Below are 20,376 nucleotides of genomic sequence, written 5' to 3' on the forward strand. Positions count from 1 at the left end.
ATATATATATTTAAATGATTTTCATTTGAATAGTACGAAAACTAAATTGAAAACATAACTAATAGAGCCGCAATTACTACATTAAAATTAGAGACCATCTAATTAAAAGAGCAAAATGATAGTCGACGCCTCGAGGTCCACCTGCCGCACATAGTTCGCCTAGTGTGATTTGCCTTGTCGGACATAGTTTGGAGGGTATTAGGTTCGGCATGGGCTTAACCCAGCGAACACCTTCGGGTAGCGTGGAATTAAATACATTAAATCAAATATCAATTTTTAATTTTCGATGATTTGATTTTTTTTTTTAAAATATTGATGAATTTTTTTCTTTCAAAAATATAAATCAAATATTTTTTTTTATATTAACTAAAAATTAATTTTATATTCAAAATATTACATTGATTTATATATATCCCATCAAATAACTATTCAAATTCAAAATTTTATTATTAAAATCAACACACATAATCAAATCACCCAAACAAACACACTCTAAATTTCCTTATTTAAAAATTGGGATGCGCAATGAAATTTGATTTTATGCATAATTTTGGACCACCTAATTAACTTGAGGCGTAATTTGACTTAGAAAAACATTTGGCATAAAATTTAGACCTAACTTATTTTCTAAAAATAAAATATAAAAATTAATCCACACAAGTTTGCAATAAATAATGTGGCATAAAATTTGACATTTGTCTTATAAAATAGTAATAATTTTTTGTAAAGATAAAAATAAAAATCGAATAATCAGTACTGACATGAAATTTAAACTACATGAAGAATTAAAGTTAGATCCTATTTGATGTAGAAATTGTAAAACAATAAAGTATATAGTAGGAGTTATAAAGAATTTATTGATAGAGCAGCAGCTGTTTTGTTGGTTATGAAGACAGCCCAACTGGTGTCTCATTAATTTGGTTCCATATATATATATTAGAGGTTGAACATGACCTTAATTGCATTGCCATCATATGCACTCGTTTCGAAAGCTTCTTGAGCCTCCTTTTGGGAGAACCCAAATCTGTGTGTGATCAACGCCTTCACGTCTATCTTCCCGCTCCTTATAAGCTCGATCGCCAATGGCCATGTGTTTGTGTAGGTGAATGTTCCCACAAGATCCACCTCTCTGAAATTTATACATACATTACATAGGCGCAATAATTAGACATCGAAAAATAATCTCGTAGACGTACAATAAAATAATTAGACATTGAAAATATATGTAGACATACAACAAAATTTGAAAATTTAATCTTGGATATATATATTTAATTCGGAATTCGCCCTAGGCAAGGGCAAAAGGGGCGTTCGACTAGAACACCCCTACAAAAAAAAAAGGGGGGCCTAAATTATTATTTTTTTAATGTATGTATAATATAATTTGTATATACAAAATATGTTTTTAGCTAAAAGGTAAGTAAATATTTCTTGAATTAAAGTACTCTAAAGATGGTGTACTTTTTTCAAAACTCAGGTTGATTTTATAAGAAAAACTAAAAATTAACATTACATATATTTACGTATCTCTTAGGAGGAATATTTTCATATTCCAAACCCATCGAATGGCCTAAATTTAAAAAATAAAAGCATTTATTTTTAAAAAATACTACATTAGATTAATATAATTAAAAATATATTATCATACAATATAAGAATAATAATTGGCTATAAATATAAAAGTAAAACTATATTTCTTCAAATATATATTTATACGGTGTTAATTTAGAAAAATAAAACCGTGTTAAGTTTTCAAAACAATATCTATCAAAACTCCAAAAAGTATTGATGAAAACTTCAGATTCCACGTGCTCTATATATAAGAACATGGGCTATATGCAAAATTGTGTGTTTTATGAACTCTTGATCGATACTTTTGGACTTTTAAATCGGTGATATTTTGAAAAATCATTACAGTGTCATGTGTTCTTAGTTCTTATGTTATATTTTTATTATATAAATGATGTTTGATGATTTTTGAACTTTTGAATTGGTGATATTTAGGAAAATCATCACGGTATCATGTGCTATATAGAAGTATGTTGTATTTATATTAACATAAATAATGTGTTCTCTCAAATTTTAATGGGTACTTTCTAAACTCTTGATCTCAGTGCTAGTTGAGGAAATTAGTGCCGTGTTCATTTTCTCAAAATCAGCACTGTAATCGAACCAATATTGATACGTAGATACCTTATTGCGACGTTTCCGGTTAGAGGTGCAGTCATATTGGCGTGCCCTAATCCGACAAGACAAACCCTTCCACCTGATGTCGTGGCTTGTAGTGACGTCGAAATTGTCTTGCTAAGCCCTACACAATCGAAACTTACATCAATCCTTGCACCCATGGCATCCTTAATTTTCTCTACTTCTTTTTCCACGTCCTAAAAGAGAATGATTCAATCAGTTAATTAGGTAGCAATTTAATCAACATATGGGATATAAAGCACATTATCATAATCCATACAGCATATGTAATACAACACATGCCATGATCGATATTAACACAAAGTACATGTTAAAAAGTATGAACTAACAACACATTTTAACAATCTACACAGAACTATATGTTATAAAAAAAAATTATGCCGACAATTTTGTCAAGAAAATTTACATACATCAATATTTGTCGAAACCTTGACAACGCCATCAGCCCCAAGATTCTTAGCCACTTCCAAGTGGGAATCCTCGATGTCGAGGACCACGATTCTTGGGGATCCGAAAGCCCGAGCCGCAAGCATTGTGAGGAGCCCAATCGGGCCGGCCCCAACAATCAATACATTGGTCTCGACACCTATGTTGGCGCGTCGACAAGCGTGTATTGCACAGCTGAGGGGCTCACACAGTGCGCCTTCCTCGAGGGTCAATGTGTCGGGGAGTTTGAAACAATTTTTGGCGGGATGGACGATGCGGTTGGCGAGGACGCCATTGACAGGGGGAATGGAAAAGAACTTCAACTCGGGGCAGATGTTGTATCTTCCTTGGCGGCAGCTGTGGCACTGCCAGCACCCTATTGACGGCTCGATGGCCACACGGTCGCCCGGCGACAGGTGCTTGACGCCGGCCCCGACTTCCTCGACTATTCCGGCACACTCGTGGCATGGGACTATCGGTTTTTTTACTATGTAATCGCCTATTTTCAACTCCTGAAAAAATCAATAGTCGTCACATCTATCTATCTAATTGTGATCAAATCCAAACAGTAAATATAAAATTATTACCTTGAAGAAGTGAACATCAGTTCCACAAATCCCTACAGCTTTGATTCTGATTCTTGCATCTTCAGGCCCTAATTCATTCGAATCAACACATACATGTATAAAATTAAATTGATGAATTGAAAAAACATAGAGTATATATATGAATGATTAATTATTACCAAGAGAGGGAAGGTTGTAAGGCTGAATTTGGAGGGTTTTAGGACCAACAAGCCATACTGCCATGTTTTCTTTTTCTTCTTTACTAAATCCTTGCGCTGAAGCATTTTTCGCCGCCATTTTCTTCTTACTGTTGCTGCTTCTCTATCTTTTGTTTTTTACTTACAAAGTCTTGAGAGTAGAATGAGGGCATTTATAGAGAGAGGTTGGAGGGATGATAGAACACAATAAAGGGATAACTATTAGTAATACATAATGCTTTATCTTATTTTTCTTCTTCTTTTCCTGGTTAAGAAAGAGATGTTTGTTTCTAGGAATCTAGGAAATAGGTTTGGTATGAATATGTACTTTGTAAAATAGGGCGGCACACTATATATACATTAGTCATCGGCACCGTACTTACCAATCTTTGCTATGATAATAGTTCTGACACAAAATGTAATAAATGATCTCAGTTTAAAAATATTAATTAATATAATACTTCCTCCGTCCCAAATACTATGTCCAAAGTTGTTGTTTCTGTCCGTCCCACATACTATGTCACTTTCCTTTTTTGGAAAATGATTACACACTTTAATCTCATTTTAAATTTTTTAATTTTCTTTTTTAATTTTGATTAAATTAATTAGTTATCTTAATCTTAATTTATAATTATTTATATTACAGAATAATTATTTTTACTAATACATTTTTAATTATCTATTAATTATACCCCTCCTTCTCTACCGTGTAGCAGACACTGTATCTGGACGGAGAGGTATAATATAATATAAATGCATAATAGTAGAAACTGACCTTACATATAATTAATCTCTGCACTTTACTGGTTAACTTTAATTAATGAGCTCCTCTAGCCACTTCCAAGTTTTTGAATACACACGACATGCCATGTAAATGTTGTTTGCTATTTTTGACTAAATTAAATCATTAATGGGCACAAACTAATTTAATTAACTACTTTCTCCATCCCAAACAATGTGTAATATTTACTTTTGGTACGGGTTTTTAGATAGGTAGTATTAAATAGTATAATTTAGAAATGAGGTGATGTGATATAGAGACAAATATATATTTTATTTTTTGATTTGGATGATGTGAGAGAATAAAGTGTGGAGTAGAGATTAAGTATAATTAATTATTTTCTATTTTGGAAATATTGCAGAGCGTTTGGGACATATATAAAAAAAATGTTGCAGAGTATTTGGGACGGAGGGAGTAGTTAACTAATTTACCCATATTATTATTTATTGTTCCCTTGGCTTAATTAGCAGACATTGATTAGCTTGTTTATTTTGATTACTATTAGTAGCCCAGTCTAATTACATTAAAGACTTGCGGCTATTATTATTATTATTATTATTGTTATTATTGAGTTGCGGATCAAATGTTTATTTATTTTCTTATAATTTTGAAGGGTAAATTGTATTATATGTATATATATTGTATTTGATTATAAATGTAAAAAATATAAAATATTTTGAATTTTATTTATTAGTTGAAATCATTTTTTTATTAAATTGAAATATGCATAAAACATGCAAGTGGGAAAATTTGATAAACATAGTGAAATGATATTTTTGTAAGTGATAAAATTGAAAATTCAGTGTCGAAAATTAAAAGTAATGTTGGAACTCTTTGTGATGATAGTAACGAGATAGAAAATTAATTATTTGTTAGTGATGGGGTTATGGATAGTCCTAAATTGTTCTATATGTGCTGTATTTCGGCTTTATCTTGTTTAACTTGTGATATATTTGAAAACTTATATATAAATGAAGCTATGATTGTTTAGGAAATAATTAATTTTGAAAATAAGTCTTAATATATGGTGTTAAAAAAAAGATATAAATTCATTGGTTGATAATGAAATTTTGAATTCGATTTCTAAACCATGTGTTGGTTTCTTTGTGTTATATTATAATTGATTGTAAATTATATGAAATTTAGAAAGTTAACTAATGTTGTATTTTATAAGTTCAGGTGTACGACACATTTACAATTTAGACTAGTTTTCACTGTGTTTGGATTTGCATATTTTCCTATTGTTGTGGATCTAATGCCTTGGAATGATAATATTTTTTATTTTATTTGAATTTTTTCTTACTTTAATATATTTATGTAGATTTAAGGCTAAATTAATATTTTTGACTAACTGTTATGTATTTTTCTTTGTGCCAAAAAGTAATCCAACATTTGGAACACTACAAAAAAATATCAATTTTGTAACAAGATTTTTTTGTCTCTAAATCCCTTTTTTCCGTTACTAAAGACATTAGAGACGGAATTAGAGAGGGAATTGTGTTAACTACATACACTTTAGGAACGAAATTTCGTTACTAATATACTATTTTTTTTGTAGTGGAAGATGATGACCCTAGTCACCCTTGACTAGAATTAAGTGGAGGATTGTTATAAATTTTGGTCTATGAAAATAATATTATTGAATTTTTTTTGTCCAATTGGATCCATCCCAAATAAGACACACATCCAATTATGTAGTCCATTAGAACCATGGCCCTGACCCGAGACCCACATATGCACCCCGTGACCCATCTTCCAGAACCGATCTCACTTACCCATGAGCCAACCTACGACCCGCGACCTTCTGGCCGATCTTGTGCTTGACCCAAAGCTACCGACTTACCCGCGACCCGCTGAGGATCCGCATCTTTCCTAGACGCTGCGTTGACCGTCCAATTTGGGGTTTTAATCTTTACTGTTGGGTTTCTTAACTTAGATATATATATATATATATATGTGGATGGTGAGATGGGTAGCCATTACTCGATACGATACTATCTCTCACTCTATACTCGCCCTCTCTAGCCTCTCTCTCGACCTTTATGTCCATCTTCTCCGGCGACCTTTCCCAGCAATCCACGGCGGTTCTTGGCGACGTCTTTCCTTCTGTAGCTTGTGGAGTTCCTGTGGTGCATTTTTTCTCCTGTTTGTTGTTGTTCGTAGCCGCAAAGGGCTCGTTCAACTTGTAGGCGTTTGTATTTGTTTTGTTTCCCCTTGTATGTTTTGTGGGGGTTCATTTTGGTGTGTGTCGTGTGTTTTGGGCCGGTTCTTATGCGTAATCGCAAGTTAGGTGTGATTTTTGTGTCGATATGTGTTCCGAGTTTGATTTGGGGCACGGCCTAATCAAATCTAGTCAAATATTTTGTCGATTTCATAATAAAATCTTCGACCCGTTCTTATATTTCTAATAGAAAATGGTATCAGAGCTTTTTGTGAAGATTTTCTTCACAAAATTATCTTTATTTTTTATTTTGTAAAGTTTTTTGGATTCAAATCTTTAAGATCTAAAGGATCCGGTTGGATCGAACCTGTTTTTGGTGTGTTTGGTTCTTTTCTCTTAGATTTGTTCAAAATCGACCCCGTGTGCTTCGGTACGTGCTAATATAGCCACGGTCGAACTGTTAATGTGTGGTTTGGACTTAATCGCTACTGTTTTGTGTAGATCGGTTAAGTTCGAGTCCATTTTGGTTAAGAATGATTCAAAATCGTTTTGATTTGGTGAAAATCAATTTTTTCCGTTGTTATTTTAAGAAAATAAACTGTAAAACTTGTCACTTCGCCTTATTTTTGTTTAGATCTGTGCTTGTTGGGTTAAAAATCTAAAATTTTTTGTTAAAACTGTTTAAGATCTTTAAAGTCGTAACTAATTTTGGTTAAAATCTTTAAAGCCAAAACTGTTTTTCAAGGATCTTGTTAAATCTGACATTTTTTGTGGCCTTGTATCTGTATATGTTCTGTTCTTTTTGTGTTGTCATCTTCTATATGTGAGTTTCGATGACTTTAACTTTGGTTAGAGGAGAAAAATTGTTTCTGTTTTGTTGTTATTAGTTGGCTAACCCCTATCCTTGAAAAAGAATAGGTTATTTGTATATTTCCTTGTATTGTTGTAGAAAATATATTGTTGTTGTCCTTCGAGGATAAACTTTATAACCCTAACTATTATAACCCTAACTATTATATTACTATTGTTAATTTTCTTAGTATAATATCTACATTTAAATTCCGCTCAATCGATTGTAAAGGCTATTATGATACCAAGGTTGCAAAACTCCGATCCTCACTCTTGTGAGTGATTCTTGAGTACCTTCGGTGGAATAGTCTTGTATGAATGTTGTAATAGATAGGTTGTATTTTTGTTATTGTTTGCCTACTATTGCAATATTTTGTGATATATTTGTTCTTGTGTTTGACTGTTGTGTTTGTTTTATGTGAATTGTTGTTGATGTGCTTTGACTTGGGTGTTTGTTTGGTTTTCAATTTTTTTTAAAATAATCTATATTATTTATAAACTGATCTCTTTAATAAACTATATTTTAAAACAAATTGTTTTTGCTAAACAATTTTCATTTTTTCAAAAGTGTTTTTGAGTAAATTATTTTGGAAACTTGATAATCATGGTTGGAGATAATAATAGTCATAACAATAAAAGTACACAAGTATATGAGTTGGCCAATTTGTCTTATATGAATCGAAATTTAGGGGATGTATTTGTTGTTATGACAGATTTAATTTCAAATTCTTTGTGTGCTAATGAATGGATTGTTGATTCTGCATGTACATACCATACGACACCTTTGAAAAATATTTTTTCTAAATTTAAAACTTTAACACACTGTTATGTTACTATAGCTGATAATCATGTGTGAAAAGTTGAGAGAATTAGTGTTGCCAATTTGAAATTTAAATATGGGAATGTGATCAAATTGAATGATGTGAGATATGTGTATGGTTTGTCAAACAATTTGTTGTCATGTGTTAGATTATTTACTCTAGGTCTAGAAGGAAAATAGGGTTTAAACGGCATGAAAATAACAAAAGGGGCTTTGGTAATTTTTAGGGCAGAATTGCAAAATGATCTGTATGTTACTTCTTCTATTCCTCTAATTGCATGGTCTGGAGTTGATCATTCTGAAATAAATAATACTGAATTATGGAAAAATAGTTAGGTCACCTTAGTAACAGGGGTCTTAAAATTCTGAATGAATATGATTATTTGGAAAATAATAAATTTTATGTTGTTCCCTTTTGTAATACATATTCTCTTGAAAAATTAAATAAAATTCAATTTTCATTAAAAACCCCTGAAAATCATATTTTTTTGAAACATATTTTAGAATGTATATATATATATATATGTAGATATGTGTGATCCTTCAGTGAACCCACTTATGGTGGGAGTAAATATTTCTTAACTATAGTTGACGATTTTTTAAGAAAAATTTGGAATTTCTTATTGAAAAATAAACATGATTTGTTTAAGGTTTTCAAGATTTGAAAAATTCAAAGTAAAACTGAAACTAGCAGAAAAAATAAATGTATTAAAATTGATAATGGTTTAAATTTTTGTAACACCTGATTTAATAATTTATGTGTGCAAAATGGTATTAATTATGTCCCCAAGGCATCCCAATTTAGTGGAGTTGCTGAGAGGTTAAACCGGACTCTTTTGGAAAGAGTTGGATGTCTTTTGACGTCGTCCGGTTTACCTGAAAACTTTTGGGATAAAGTTGCTATAATAGCAGCCTATCTTTTAAATCGATCACCCTCTATCCTCCTTAATAGTGAATGACTGAAAAATAAATTGTTGGCTAGAATTGTCAACATGTCTAATGTTCGTGTGTTTCGGTGTTCTGCTTTGATACGTATTTGCACTGATGGTTTATATATGAAAGTTGAAAATTGTGTTTTATTGGGTTATGGTGTTACAGGTTATAGGTTATGGCTTAGTTCTAGACCTGGTTTTAAAACTATTATTAGTAATAATATGACATTTAATGAAGGTTATATCCCATGTTTGAATGAAAAATCTAAGTTGTTTGATTTTGAAATTGCTTAAAGTTGTACATATTTTAAGAGTCTTTTAAATAAGGTAGAGCATAATTTGATTGAGGTAGAAGAGGCAGAGAACAAATTTGATGGATCTGAATTTTGTCTAAATTTTTCTAGGAATCAACGTATTGCTTGTGAACCTAAAACTGTGCAATTTCCTATTTTGAAAATTGCTGAAATTGGTTTTGAAAATGATTATAGAGTTGCTGAAATTCTCTGTGTTTTCAAAAATGAAAATTCAAAACATGAGAGAGAGATTGAATTTAAGAAACCAGGTTTTTGTTTTGATTGTACTGTTGAGCAGTGTAAACGTTGTGAATCTAAATTTGTGCAATTTGATGATTTAGAAGTTGCTGAAATTGATTCTGAAATTGATGATACTGTTAATTATATTAATGACAATATGTGTACTGTTCAAAACAAAAATATAGAAATTGAGAAGGAAGAAGATTGTGTTCTCGGTTGTGATTATATTAATTATGGTTTACATAAAATTCATGTTCAATCTACTGAAAGTGAGCAAATTGATGCTAATATTGAGTTTGTCAATTATAAGAGAGAAGTTACCTCTGTTTGTGACAATGGTATTCAAAGTGAGGTGGAGACTGACATAATTGAGATTAGAGAGAAAGAAATTGATAATTCTTTCTTTTATTTTCCATTCTGAAAATCAGAAAATTGTTGCTGATTATATAAATGTGCATTTTTGTGATACATGTTGATAATACTAGTTGTGAATCAGAAATTATGCATTGTGATGTTTAAGTTGATGTTGATATTGTTTCTGATTCTTTGATGTGTATGAAAACTGTTGTTGAGCAACACACTAATTTTGTGAACAAAAATGTTCTAATCTCTGACGTAAATTGTCTGGTCGATAATGAGGAAACTAGAGAAACTGATATTTTTGTTGGTGATTTTCACATCATATTTATTGTTGGGTAGTTTATTGTGAGTAAATCTAAAAATACAGCTTCAGAAATTAAAAGCAATATTGGAACTGTTTCTATTCATAGTAATGAGATTGAAAATTATCTATTGGTTAGAGATGATGTTGGGAATAGTCCTAAAGTGTTCTCTATGGTAATTTTGATTCATCTTCTTTGGCATGTGATATATTTGAGAGCTTTTATGTAGTTTATCCTATGTTTGTTAGAAAAATAGTAAATCTTGAATATAAGTCTCAATGTTTGGTGCTAAGTGAAAATAATAACTTATTAGTCGGTAATAATTGTTTGAAATCAATTCCTAGGTTTTGTTATTGGCTCATTTGTGTTATGTTATCATTGGTTGTGAATGATATAAAACTTATGAAGCTTGCTACTGTTTTGTTTGTATATTGTGTGTTATATATTTTGGTTGTATGATACATTTAAAATGTAATGTAGTTCTGTCAATGTTTGGATTTGAATATATTTATGTTGTCATAGATACAATATCATGGAAAATTAATAAAGTTGTATTTTGCTTCAAAGTTATATATTTTGATACATTTGATTAGTTGTGTTTTACATATGTGTAGATAGTAGACTAAATTAAAGTATCTTAGACGAACTTGGTTTAATGTTTTTCTTTGTGCAGGTAAGTAATTCAAATCTATGGGCAATGATATACCCCAATCACTTGGACGAAAGAAATCAGGTGGAGTATTTGTTAGATTTTTTAGTCTAATTGGATACATCCCAAATAAGACACACACACCCAATTATGCAGCCCATTAGAACCATAGCCTTGACCCACAACCCACATCTACGCCCCGTGACCTGCCTCCCAGAACCGATCTCACTTACCCATGAGCTGACCTGCAACCCGCGACTCTCTGGCCAACCTTGTGCTTGACCCAAAGCTATTGACTTACCCTGATCTACCGACCTTGTGCTTGACCAAAAACTACCGACTTACCCTGATCTGGCTGACCTTGTGCTTGACCCAAAACTACCGACTTACCCGCGACCCCCTGAGGATCTAAGTCTTTCTTAGACGCTGCGCTGACCGTCTGATTTGGCGTTTTAATGTTGACCCATGGATCTCTTTTTAACCTAGATATACATATGGAGGGTGAGATGGGCAGCCGTCATTTGATACAATCACTTCCTCTCACTCTAAACTCGCCCTCTCTAGCTTCTCTCTCGACCTCTCTGTCCATCTTCTTCGGCGACCTTTCCCGGCGGTTCACGACGGTGCTTGACGGTGTCTTTTCTCTTGTAACTTATGGAGTTCCTGTGGTGTATTCCCCCTCCCCCTTCTATGTTAGTTGTTGTTCGTAGCCACAAGGGGCTCATTCAACTTGTAGGCGTTTGTATCTGTTCTGTTTCACCTTATATGTGCTGTGGAGGTTCATTTTTGTGTGTGTCATATGTTTTGGGCCGGTTCTTATGTGTATTCGCTAGTTAGGTGTGATTTTTATGTCGATTTGTGTTCCGAGTTTGGTTTGGAGCTGAGCCTAACCAAATCTAGTCAAAATTTTTATTGATTTCATAGTAAAATCTTCGATCCGTTCTTATATTTTTAATAACAAATATTAAGACCAATATATTAAGTATCCAACACCAAACACAAACAAAATTAATTATATGGTTTAATTGAACCTTGGCCCTAACCTGCAACCCATGACCCCGCACCAGCAACTTGCAAACCGGTTCTTGACCCGTGTCTATCTTCTGTACTGTTGTGAACAGTCTAATTAGGATTTTGACTCTGACCATTCAATCTACCCAAACCTAGATATATATATATATATATGCATAGAGAGAGGAAGGACGAGCAGCAGCCACTCATACATCGACATATACATACTTTAATCTTTCCCCTCTCTACAAACTCCTCTCTCTTGCCTTCTTTACTTCAATTCGATAGACTGCTTCTTGCCTGCGACCTTCCGATCGTCTGATTGTACCTTTCTATCATGTTTTTTGCAGCTTTGACTCGATCCTTTCTTCTGCGTGTTGAAGCAAATTGCAAAGGGTTTCGCTTCATGTCTGCTTTTTGTTTTTTAGTGTGGTGTTTTCTTTTGACTATTGTTTTTTATATGCCTTCTTCTTCTTCTTCTTTTTGTTCATGGGTTGTTTTCGGCTTAGGTTAAGGGTCCCGGGCCGGTTCTTTTGTATTTTTCACATTTTACTTGTGTCTGTGTTGATTTTGTATTTTGTGGGTGAAGGAAAGCCGTTTTTACATCAAGCTGCTCCAGCTCCAGATCAAAAGCACCCACCATTGCCAAAAGAGCCCGGATGGTTTTGTGTTTGACCACAGGAGAAAAGACTTCATAGTAATCGATTCCTTCCTTCTGTGATAACTCTTTTGCCATCACTATCGCCTTGAACCTAGCAGCCTCAACACCAGGAATTCTCTCATTTCTTTTAAAGACTCGTTTGCATCCTACTGGCTTCACCCTTTTTGGTACTGCAACGAGATCCCAAGTCTTGTTCTTTTCAAGATACTGCATTTTTTTATTCATTGTTATAATCCAGGTTTCTGCATATTTACTCACCACAACTTCTTTATATATTTTTGGCTCATCAGAGCCAAGATCATCACCAACAGCCAATGCATAAGCCACAAAATCTATGTCACATGTATTGACACATTCTGTAAAACTAGCTGGTTTCTGAATATTTCTCTTTCCCTGTCTAGCTGCTATGGAATCTTCAATTCCAGTACTAGTGTCATCAGCTTCCTCCTCAACCAATTTCCCTTAGGGTTTTGACTAATCTGGTTGATCAGATTGATTAATAGTATTATCATGTTGTTCTTCCTCTAACACAACTCTGTCAAGAGTCTCTAACTCCACCTTCTGGTCAACACCACAATATTTTGTACCTGAAATACTTTCACAACCTCTACTCTGATCAAGCATAGAAGATTCATCAAAGGTTACATATTTGCTAATAAGAAATTTACCAGGATTTTTATCTTCTGTACACCACAGTCGATAACCTTTGACTCGTGTTGCATACCCTATAAATATGCATTTTACCGTCCTCGGCTCCAGCTTACCATCATTCACATGAGCGTATGCAAGGCATCCAAATATTCTTAGATTAGAGTAATCAAAGGATTTACCGGACCATCTTTGACCGGACCATACCTCTTGAGGAGTCTTTAAGTCAATTGCAGTTGATAGAGATCTATTAACCAGATAGCTAGCAGTGTTAACTGCTTCAGCCGAGAATTGCTTAGATAAACTAGCAAATATGCGCATACACCTAGCACGCACCATGAGGGTTTGGTTCATACGTTCTGCAACCCCATTTTGTTGTGGTGTGTGCCGTACAGTGCGGTGCCTCACTATACCTTCTTTCTTGCAGAAATCATCAAATGGAGCATTGCAGAACTCCAACCCATTATCAGTTCTTAGAGTCTTTACCTGATTACCCGTCCGTTTTTCAACTATGGTCTTCCACTCCTTGAACTTCTCAAACACCTCATCTTTAGTCTTCAGAAAGTACAACCAGACTTTTCTTGAATAATCATTTATGAAAGTGACAAAGTAAGAACAACCGCCCTATGATTTCACCGGAGAGGGACCCCATAAATCTGAATGAACATACTCCATAATTTCTCTTGAAGTGTGATGACTGGTACTAAACCTCACCTTGCATTGCTTCCCTTTTACACAAGCCTCACAAAACTGAATTTTACCTGTCACATCTCCACCAAATAAACCCTACTTGCTTAGCACAGATAACCCCTGCTCACTCATATGACCTAATCGACGGTGCCACAAATTTGTCCTGTCATTATGTTTATCCAAGGACTGGGATACCGCCGCTGTTCTCATCACTGAACTGCCCTGTAGAAAATAAATTTTATGCTGCAGTTTTGCCTTCATCATCACTAGAGCATTTTTCAGGATGTTCACCCACTCACATTCACCATGATATTTTAAACTATTTTTGGCTATGGTTCCAAGACAAATCAAATTTTTTCTGAGTTTAGGAACATATCGGCAGTCAAATTTCTTGACAATACCCTCATGCAATTTTATCTGCACTATACCGCTCCCATTTATAGCTAGAACCCCATCATCACCTAACTTCACTGTTCCATTCCACTCCTTGAAAGAAGTAATTAGATCACGAGAGAACATCATATGGTGAGAAGCACTAGTATCCATAATCCAGTTATTAGCAGTACTACCACTACACACTGTTAGAACTTCACCAAGGTACCTATCATCAGAACTGTCTTGTACCACAGCAGCACTGCCACTATTACTAGACTCAATGTTTGTATTTCTCTTCTTATGTGGACATTCCTTTTTAATGTGTCCCTTCTCCTTGCAAAGATAACAGTTAACTTTGCTAAAGGATTTTGATTTTGAACGCGATCTTCTATTCCCATTACCCATCTCATGTGGTCTTTCCTTACCTACAAACATACATGAACCAGAACCCTCTTCCAGAGAAACCCTTCTTTTCAATTCTTTGGACATAAGGTCATCTTTCACCTCATTAACAGAAATTGTAGTTCTACCATATAGCATAGTATCTACAAAATTCTCATATGAACCAGGTAGTGAATACAGTAAAACTAGGGCTTGATCTTCATCATATATTTTAACCTCAACCCCTTGAAGATAAAGAATAATATGGTTAAAGGTATCAAGATGATCCTTTACCTGAGTACTTTCGGACATCCGGATGGTGTAAATTCGTTGCTTCTTATATAGTCTGTTTGTGATAGAGTTGTTCTAGTCACACAGTTTATCCCATAGCCCAGAAGCCGTCATCTGATCTACAACCTCCCGTAACATCTCATCAGTAACTGATAGCAAGATCACAGAATGAGCCTTTGCCAAAATCTCCTTCTTCACCTCCTCTTTCGTGTCTTTAGAAAGCTTGACTTCTCCCTCCAACGCAGCAGCACATCCTTGTTGAACCAGAAGTGCCATCATCTTGACCTTCCAAAGCATGAAATCATTCAACCCATTGAACTTCTTCAGATCAAACTTATACGAGGATATCTTCAATCAATCAGATATGGCTCATATACCACTTGATATGAGAAAACGAGAAAGAAAACAAATAAAGAACACAGAGGTTTTACGTGGTTCGCTCACGGTGTGTCAACCTACGTCTACGGGCAAGAACGGAAAAGATTTTATTATACTGATTTAGAAAGTTACAATCATTGTCCAACAGCTAGCAACCATAGCTATCTATTTATAAGAACCCCCAAAACATCCTCCCATTTGTTATTAATTAGGTTGGGTCCAAAAGGAACCCTGCCAATTGAAACAGTCTTTTCGCTTTGGTTTCGGGTCGGGTAGATTGCTAAATCCAAGTCACATTTCAACAGAAGGCTTATATTCTAATGAAAAATAGCATTGAACCACGAATAAAATCAAATATTACTACCGATATTGTAATCAAGTAACATTCTTATAATTTATTTTCATCATATTTGCATTTATTATAAAAATTATTTAGACTAAGTGATATGATGTTAATATGTCACAAGTTATATTACAAAGAATTCGCACAGCGTAGCGCCGTTTAGGGGTATCAAAATTCAACCCGATCCGAAAAACCGAACCCGTTCGACCTGAAAATTTTTAGGTTCGGGTTTGGGCATTTCGGGTTTGAAAAAAATCGGGTTGACCCGAACCCGAAACAAAAAGAATTTGTGTCGTGTTCAGAACCCGAAAAAAAAAAAAAAAAAGAAAAAAAATCAGGTCAGATTTCGAGTTTCGGGTTTCAGGTTGACCTGATTTTTTTGTTTTTTGTTTTTAATTTATATATTTATGTTATATTAAATAAAAAAATAATATTAAAAAATAAATAAATAAAATATAAAAAATAGAAAGAAAAACAAAACTCTACACACGAATTAAGAAAGAACAGAAAGAAAAATACAGACACCCTACGGCTACCATCCACCCAAAGAAAAAACCCTATCAAGAAGAAGCCGCCCTGCCGCAGCACCGCGCGAACTCCAGTCGAATTGAAATTTTAATTTGAAAACATTATTCTTATCTCAAGGTTCATACGGCGCCAGAATTCATTTGGAGTAATTAAATCTGAAAAACTATTTGTTCCAACGGTTCATCTCTTCCGGTAAATTTTTATATCTTCTCATCTATTTTATCTTTTAATTAATCTTTTCTTTTCCACCTTCAAAATATAATTTATTTATAGTTCAGTTTAAATATTTTGGAATGTTTTAGACAAAAATTGAATATATGAACGATTTGCAATTTAGTTTTAAAAATTTTCTTGAGTTTTTCCGTAATAAAAAATTATTTATAAAATATAATGAACATTAGATGGAATATTATCTAAAATTATGTTTTTTCTGTTTTAGTTGTATTTTTTTATATATATATAATAAAATCTCTTCTTCCTCATATTTTTATAGTACTGTTATTTTTTAATTTGGTGTTTGCATACTCTGGATATGTATATTATAACTAATAATAAAAATTTGTTTATGTATTGTAGGTCATTATAAACTCAAACGAAGATCTTGAGATTTTGGATGATAAGGATGAAGTCAGTATGGATCCCCAAGCCACTTTTTTTGGATCTAACTCTACAAGTCAACAGACCGATCGAAAGAAATTGGAAGCAACATCGGATTCCAAATGTAAAAGAAGATTAAAGTCTAAAGTATGGGAACATTTTGAGTTGTTGCCACAAGAGGAGGGCAAACCATTGAAATGCAAGTGCAAAGCATGCGGTCATTTATTGGGGGCTGATTCAAGAAATGGTACAGGTAACTTACAACGTCAAATAGATAAATGTCCAAGGATATTATCTAAAGATATTGGTCAAGCTTTATTAGATTGTGGTAATAATAGTTTTGGTGTGAGGACACGAAAATTTGATCAAGAACGGTTTAGAGAGCTTCTTGTCTTAGAAATTATCAAGCATGAGTTGCCTTTTCAGTTTGTGGAATATGAAGTATTTCGATCTCTTTTCACTTATTTGGAGCCACAAGTCAATCACATATCTATGAATACTGCTAGAGCCGATATCATTAAGATGCATAAGACTGAAGCAATTAGACTTGGTGAACAAATGCGTGCATGCTCTAGTAGAATTTGTTTTACATATGATTTGTGGACTTCTATTGCCACAGATGGTTATCTTTGCTTGACAGCACATTATATTTACGATAATTGGGTGCTGCAAAAGAAAATAATCAATTTTTCTTATATGCCACCACCTCATTCAAGCATTGTTTTATGTGATAAAATTTCTGGTTTGTTGGCTACTTAGGGTATTGATAAAAAAGTGTTCACTATTACACTAGATAGCGCATCAGCCAATGATGTATTTGCTGAAATTTTTTGGGACAGGCTTTCTTTGAAGTGCAAACTTATATTTCGTGGTAAGTTTTTGCATGTTCATTGTTGTTGTCATATTATCAACCTTATTGTGCAAGAGGGGTTAAAGAATGTTGATGAATCAATTGAAAAGATTCGTGAATATGTCAAATATGTGAAAGGGAGTCAAGTACAGAAGCAAAAGTTCTTAGAATCTTTTAATCAATGTTCACTTGACTCTAGGACTGCATTACGACAAGATGTGCCGACTAGGTGGAATTCTACATATTTGATGCTTTCATTTGCCTTGTATTATAAGTTTGTCTTAAATCACTTGAGGTTAAGTGATTCTAATTTCAAGTATTGTCCAACATCCGATGAGTGGGCAAGGATTGAAAAATTATGTTCATTTTCAGAGGTTTTTTATGTTGCATCAAATCTATTTTATGGGGTGAAGTATCCTATTGCAAACTTGTACTTTCCTATGGTTTTTAAGATTGAGGTCACACTGTATCAAGGGTTGTGTAGTGATGATGAATTCTTGAAGACAATGGCGTCTCAGATGTTTCAGAAATTTAACAAATATTGGAGTTAGTACAGTACTTTATTAGCTATTGCAGTAGTTTTTTATCTTAGATTCAAGTTGAATTTTGTGGAGTTCTCCTATTCTAAACTTTATGGACTAGACAAAACAAAATTTGAAGACGTGAAGTCTAAATTGTTCTCTATATTTGATGAGTACATGAGTTTTTCTAGCAAAACTAGGGCTTCTACATTTAGAGGAACTTTAACTCTTGAGGAAAATATTGATGCAGCAAAGAAAAACGATCTTATGGATATTTTAAAGGTATTTTTATTGAGTTTTTAATTTATTTTTATATTTAATTATTGCATAATAAAATTGTATATTTAAAAATATTAATGTATTTGATATTATTTATAATTACAGAAATTCTGTTCTTTCGACCTTTCGATCCTCCAAAATAGTGAGCAAAAGAATGAATTGCAGTTGTATTTGGAGGAACCAAGAATAAATTCATATCATTTCATTGATGTTTTGGACTATTGGAAAGTTCATGGTTGTAGATATCCTGAACTGGCGAAGATAGCACGAGATATATTGAATGTACCGATTTCTACTGTTGCTTCAGAGTCGGCATTTAGCACCGGTGGAAGAATACTTGATCAATATCGCAGTGTAATGAAACCGGGTGCAATTGAAGTATTGATTTGCTGCAAAGATTGATTATTTGGAACAAAAGGTTATTTATTATAAATATATAGTATTTAATTTTATATAATTTATATTTAAATTTATTATTTAATTTTATTTTATATATAGGAAATAATGGGGTTGCATTGGATGATTTCACTCATAATATTATGGAGATGTCTTCGAATGACATTGTATGGAGTACAAATTGAATCCATAGAGATGTCTTCTTTCGAGGATTATGTAAGTAATTATTTCTTTTAAGTTTATCTTATTGTACTAATTGATATAACAAAACAGTAATGTAATAATTTGTTCATGCTGAAAAAAATTGCAGTTGTAGAAACCGTTGAAATTACTGTTGTTATTGCTGAAATGCATAGTAATCGGGATCTCAATGAAGTGAATGTTATTGATGAATTGATATATTTGTTGCTTCTTTGTGTTTATGTTGATGAATTGTTAATGTTGTTGATGCAGTTTTTTTTACGTCGTTGTTTTGGCCTGAATTTATGTTAAATTGTTTATGTTTATATGTTTGGCTACTATTGATATGTTATTTATGTATTATGTTCATGTTTATTTAATTTATATTTATATTGATGTCGTTTTGATACTATTTTTATTAAATTTTTTTAAGGTAGATTTGTAATTTTTATTGAACTTTTTAGGTAATTTTAAAATTTTTCAGGTTTTTGAGTTTGTTTCGTATCGGGTTCGTTCGGGTTTCTGGTGACCTGAAACTAAATCAGGTTGATCTGAACCCAACTCAAAAAATTTCGCGTCGTGTTCGGGTTTAAGGTTTTAGGTCAAATTTCGGGTTCGAGTCGGGTTTGAGTTGACAGTTTTTTTGTCACTCCCATGACTCAACCGGACACGAACTCGACCCCGAAAACACGAATTGACACCCCCTAACGCCGTTCCGAGAGCTCTAGTATATATATATATATATATATATATGCTGACAGCATTATGCTAATTTAAGCATAGTAACCGCTTTATTTTCACCCAAAGGACTCCATTGATTTCCATTGATTAGCTCATTTATTGATTTTTATAACTTCTCACATTAATATCCGTTAAATAGAAATTCTGTTATTTTTGTACTTAATATGTTTTTTTTTGGCTCATAGGCTATCTTCTCAAATAGATTCTTTAGTCTGGTGGGTTATACTCCTCCAAAGCCCATCACGCAACCTTGGGTTATTTTAACTTATTTTTTGGTCAAATCCAACACTCACAATATTATTATTTTCTTTTTGTGTGTGTATATCTATATATAAATATCCATGTTGGCAATCAAAATTTGAAGAATGCGTAATTAGTCCATGTTAACTCCGATCAATTAATGTTGGTGCATGATTCCATAAGGATGGGTTGGTAGTGTGACAGTGAACTCGTGACAGTACTGTGTTGTAAAATAAAATTATTTTGTCAAGATTTTCAAAAGAATGATGTAAGATCAATATTTTTTGAAACCATTTCCTTAGTTAAAAATTGAGATACACAATGAAATTGAGATCGAGCATAATTCTGGACCACATAACTTCTTAAAATAGTAAGAATAATAAAATAATGACTTAGAAATTTTGCTATACATAATGTAGCTTAAAATTTGGCATTTAATTTGTCTTATAAAACTCTGATAATTTAAATAAAAACAGATCATG

The 20,376-nt window shown here is 33.0% G+C and overlaps 1 protein-coding gene across 2 annotated transcripts; it reads right to left on the bottom strand.

Annotated features, from left to right (window-relative positions):
• Window positions 1–855: 855 nt before the first annotated feature.
• LOC127241767 (sorbitol dehydrogenase-like) lies at window positions 856–14,966 on the bottom strand. Of its 2 annotated transcripts, XM_051260968.1 has the most exons (6): window positions 14,845–14,966; window positions 3,380–3,548; window positions 3,222–3,289; window positions 2,619–3,146; window positions 2,194–2,384; window positions 856–1,129 (listed from the first exon to the last, which is right to left on the bottom strand). In XM_051260968.1, exons 2-6 carry the CDS (start codon window positions 3,495–3,497, stop codon window positions 937–939), a joined length of 1,098 nt encoding a protein of 365 aa, XP_051116925.1. In that variant the 5' UTR covers window positions 3,498–3,548; window positions 14,845–14,966; the 3' UTR covers window positions 856–936. The 2 variants fall into 2 exon arrangements, with proteins under 2 accessions (XP_051116925.1, XP_051116926.1); XM_051260969.1 differs by lacking the exon at window positions 14,845–14,966 and having other exon boundaries at window positions 3,380–3,667.
• Window positions 14,967–20,376: the final 5,410 nt, after the last annotated feature.

The sequence above is a fragment of the Andrographis paniculata genome, unplaced genomic scaffold (genome assembly GCF_009805555.1).
Source record: "Andrographis paniculata isolate CXL003 unplaced genomic scaffold, ASM980555v1 Contig83END, whole genome shotgun sequence".
NCBI lineage: Eukaryota > Viridiplantae > Streptophyta > Magnoliopsida > Lamiales > Acanthaceae > Andrographis > Andrographis paniculata.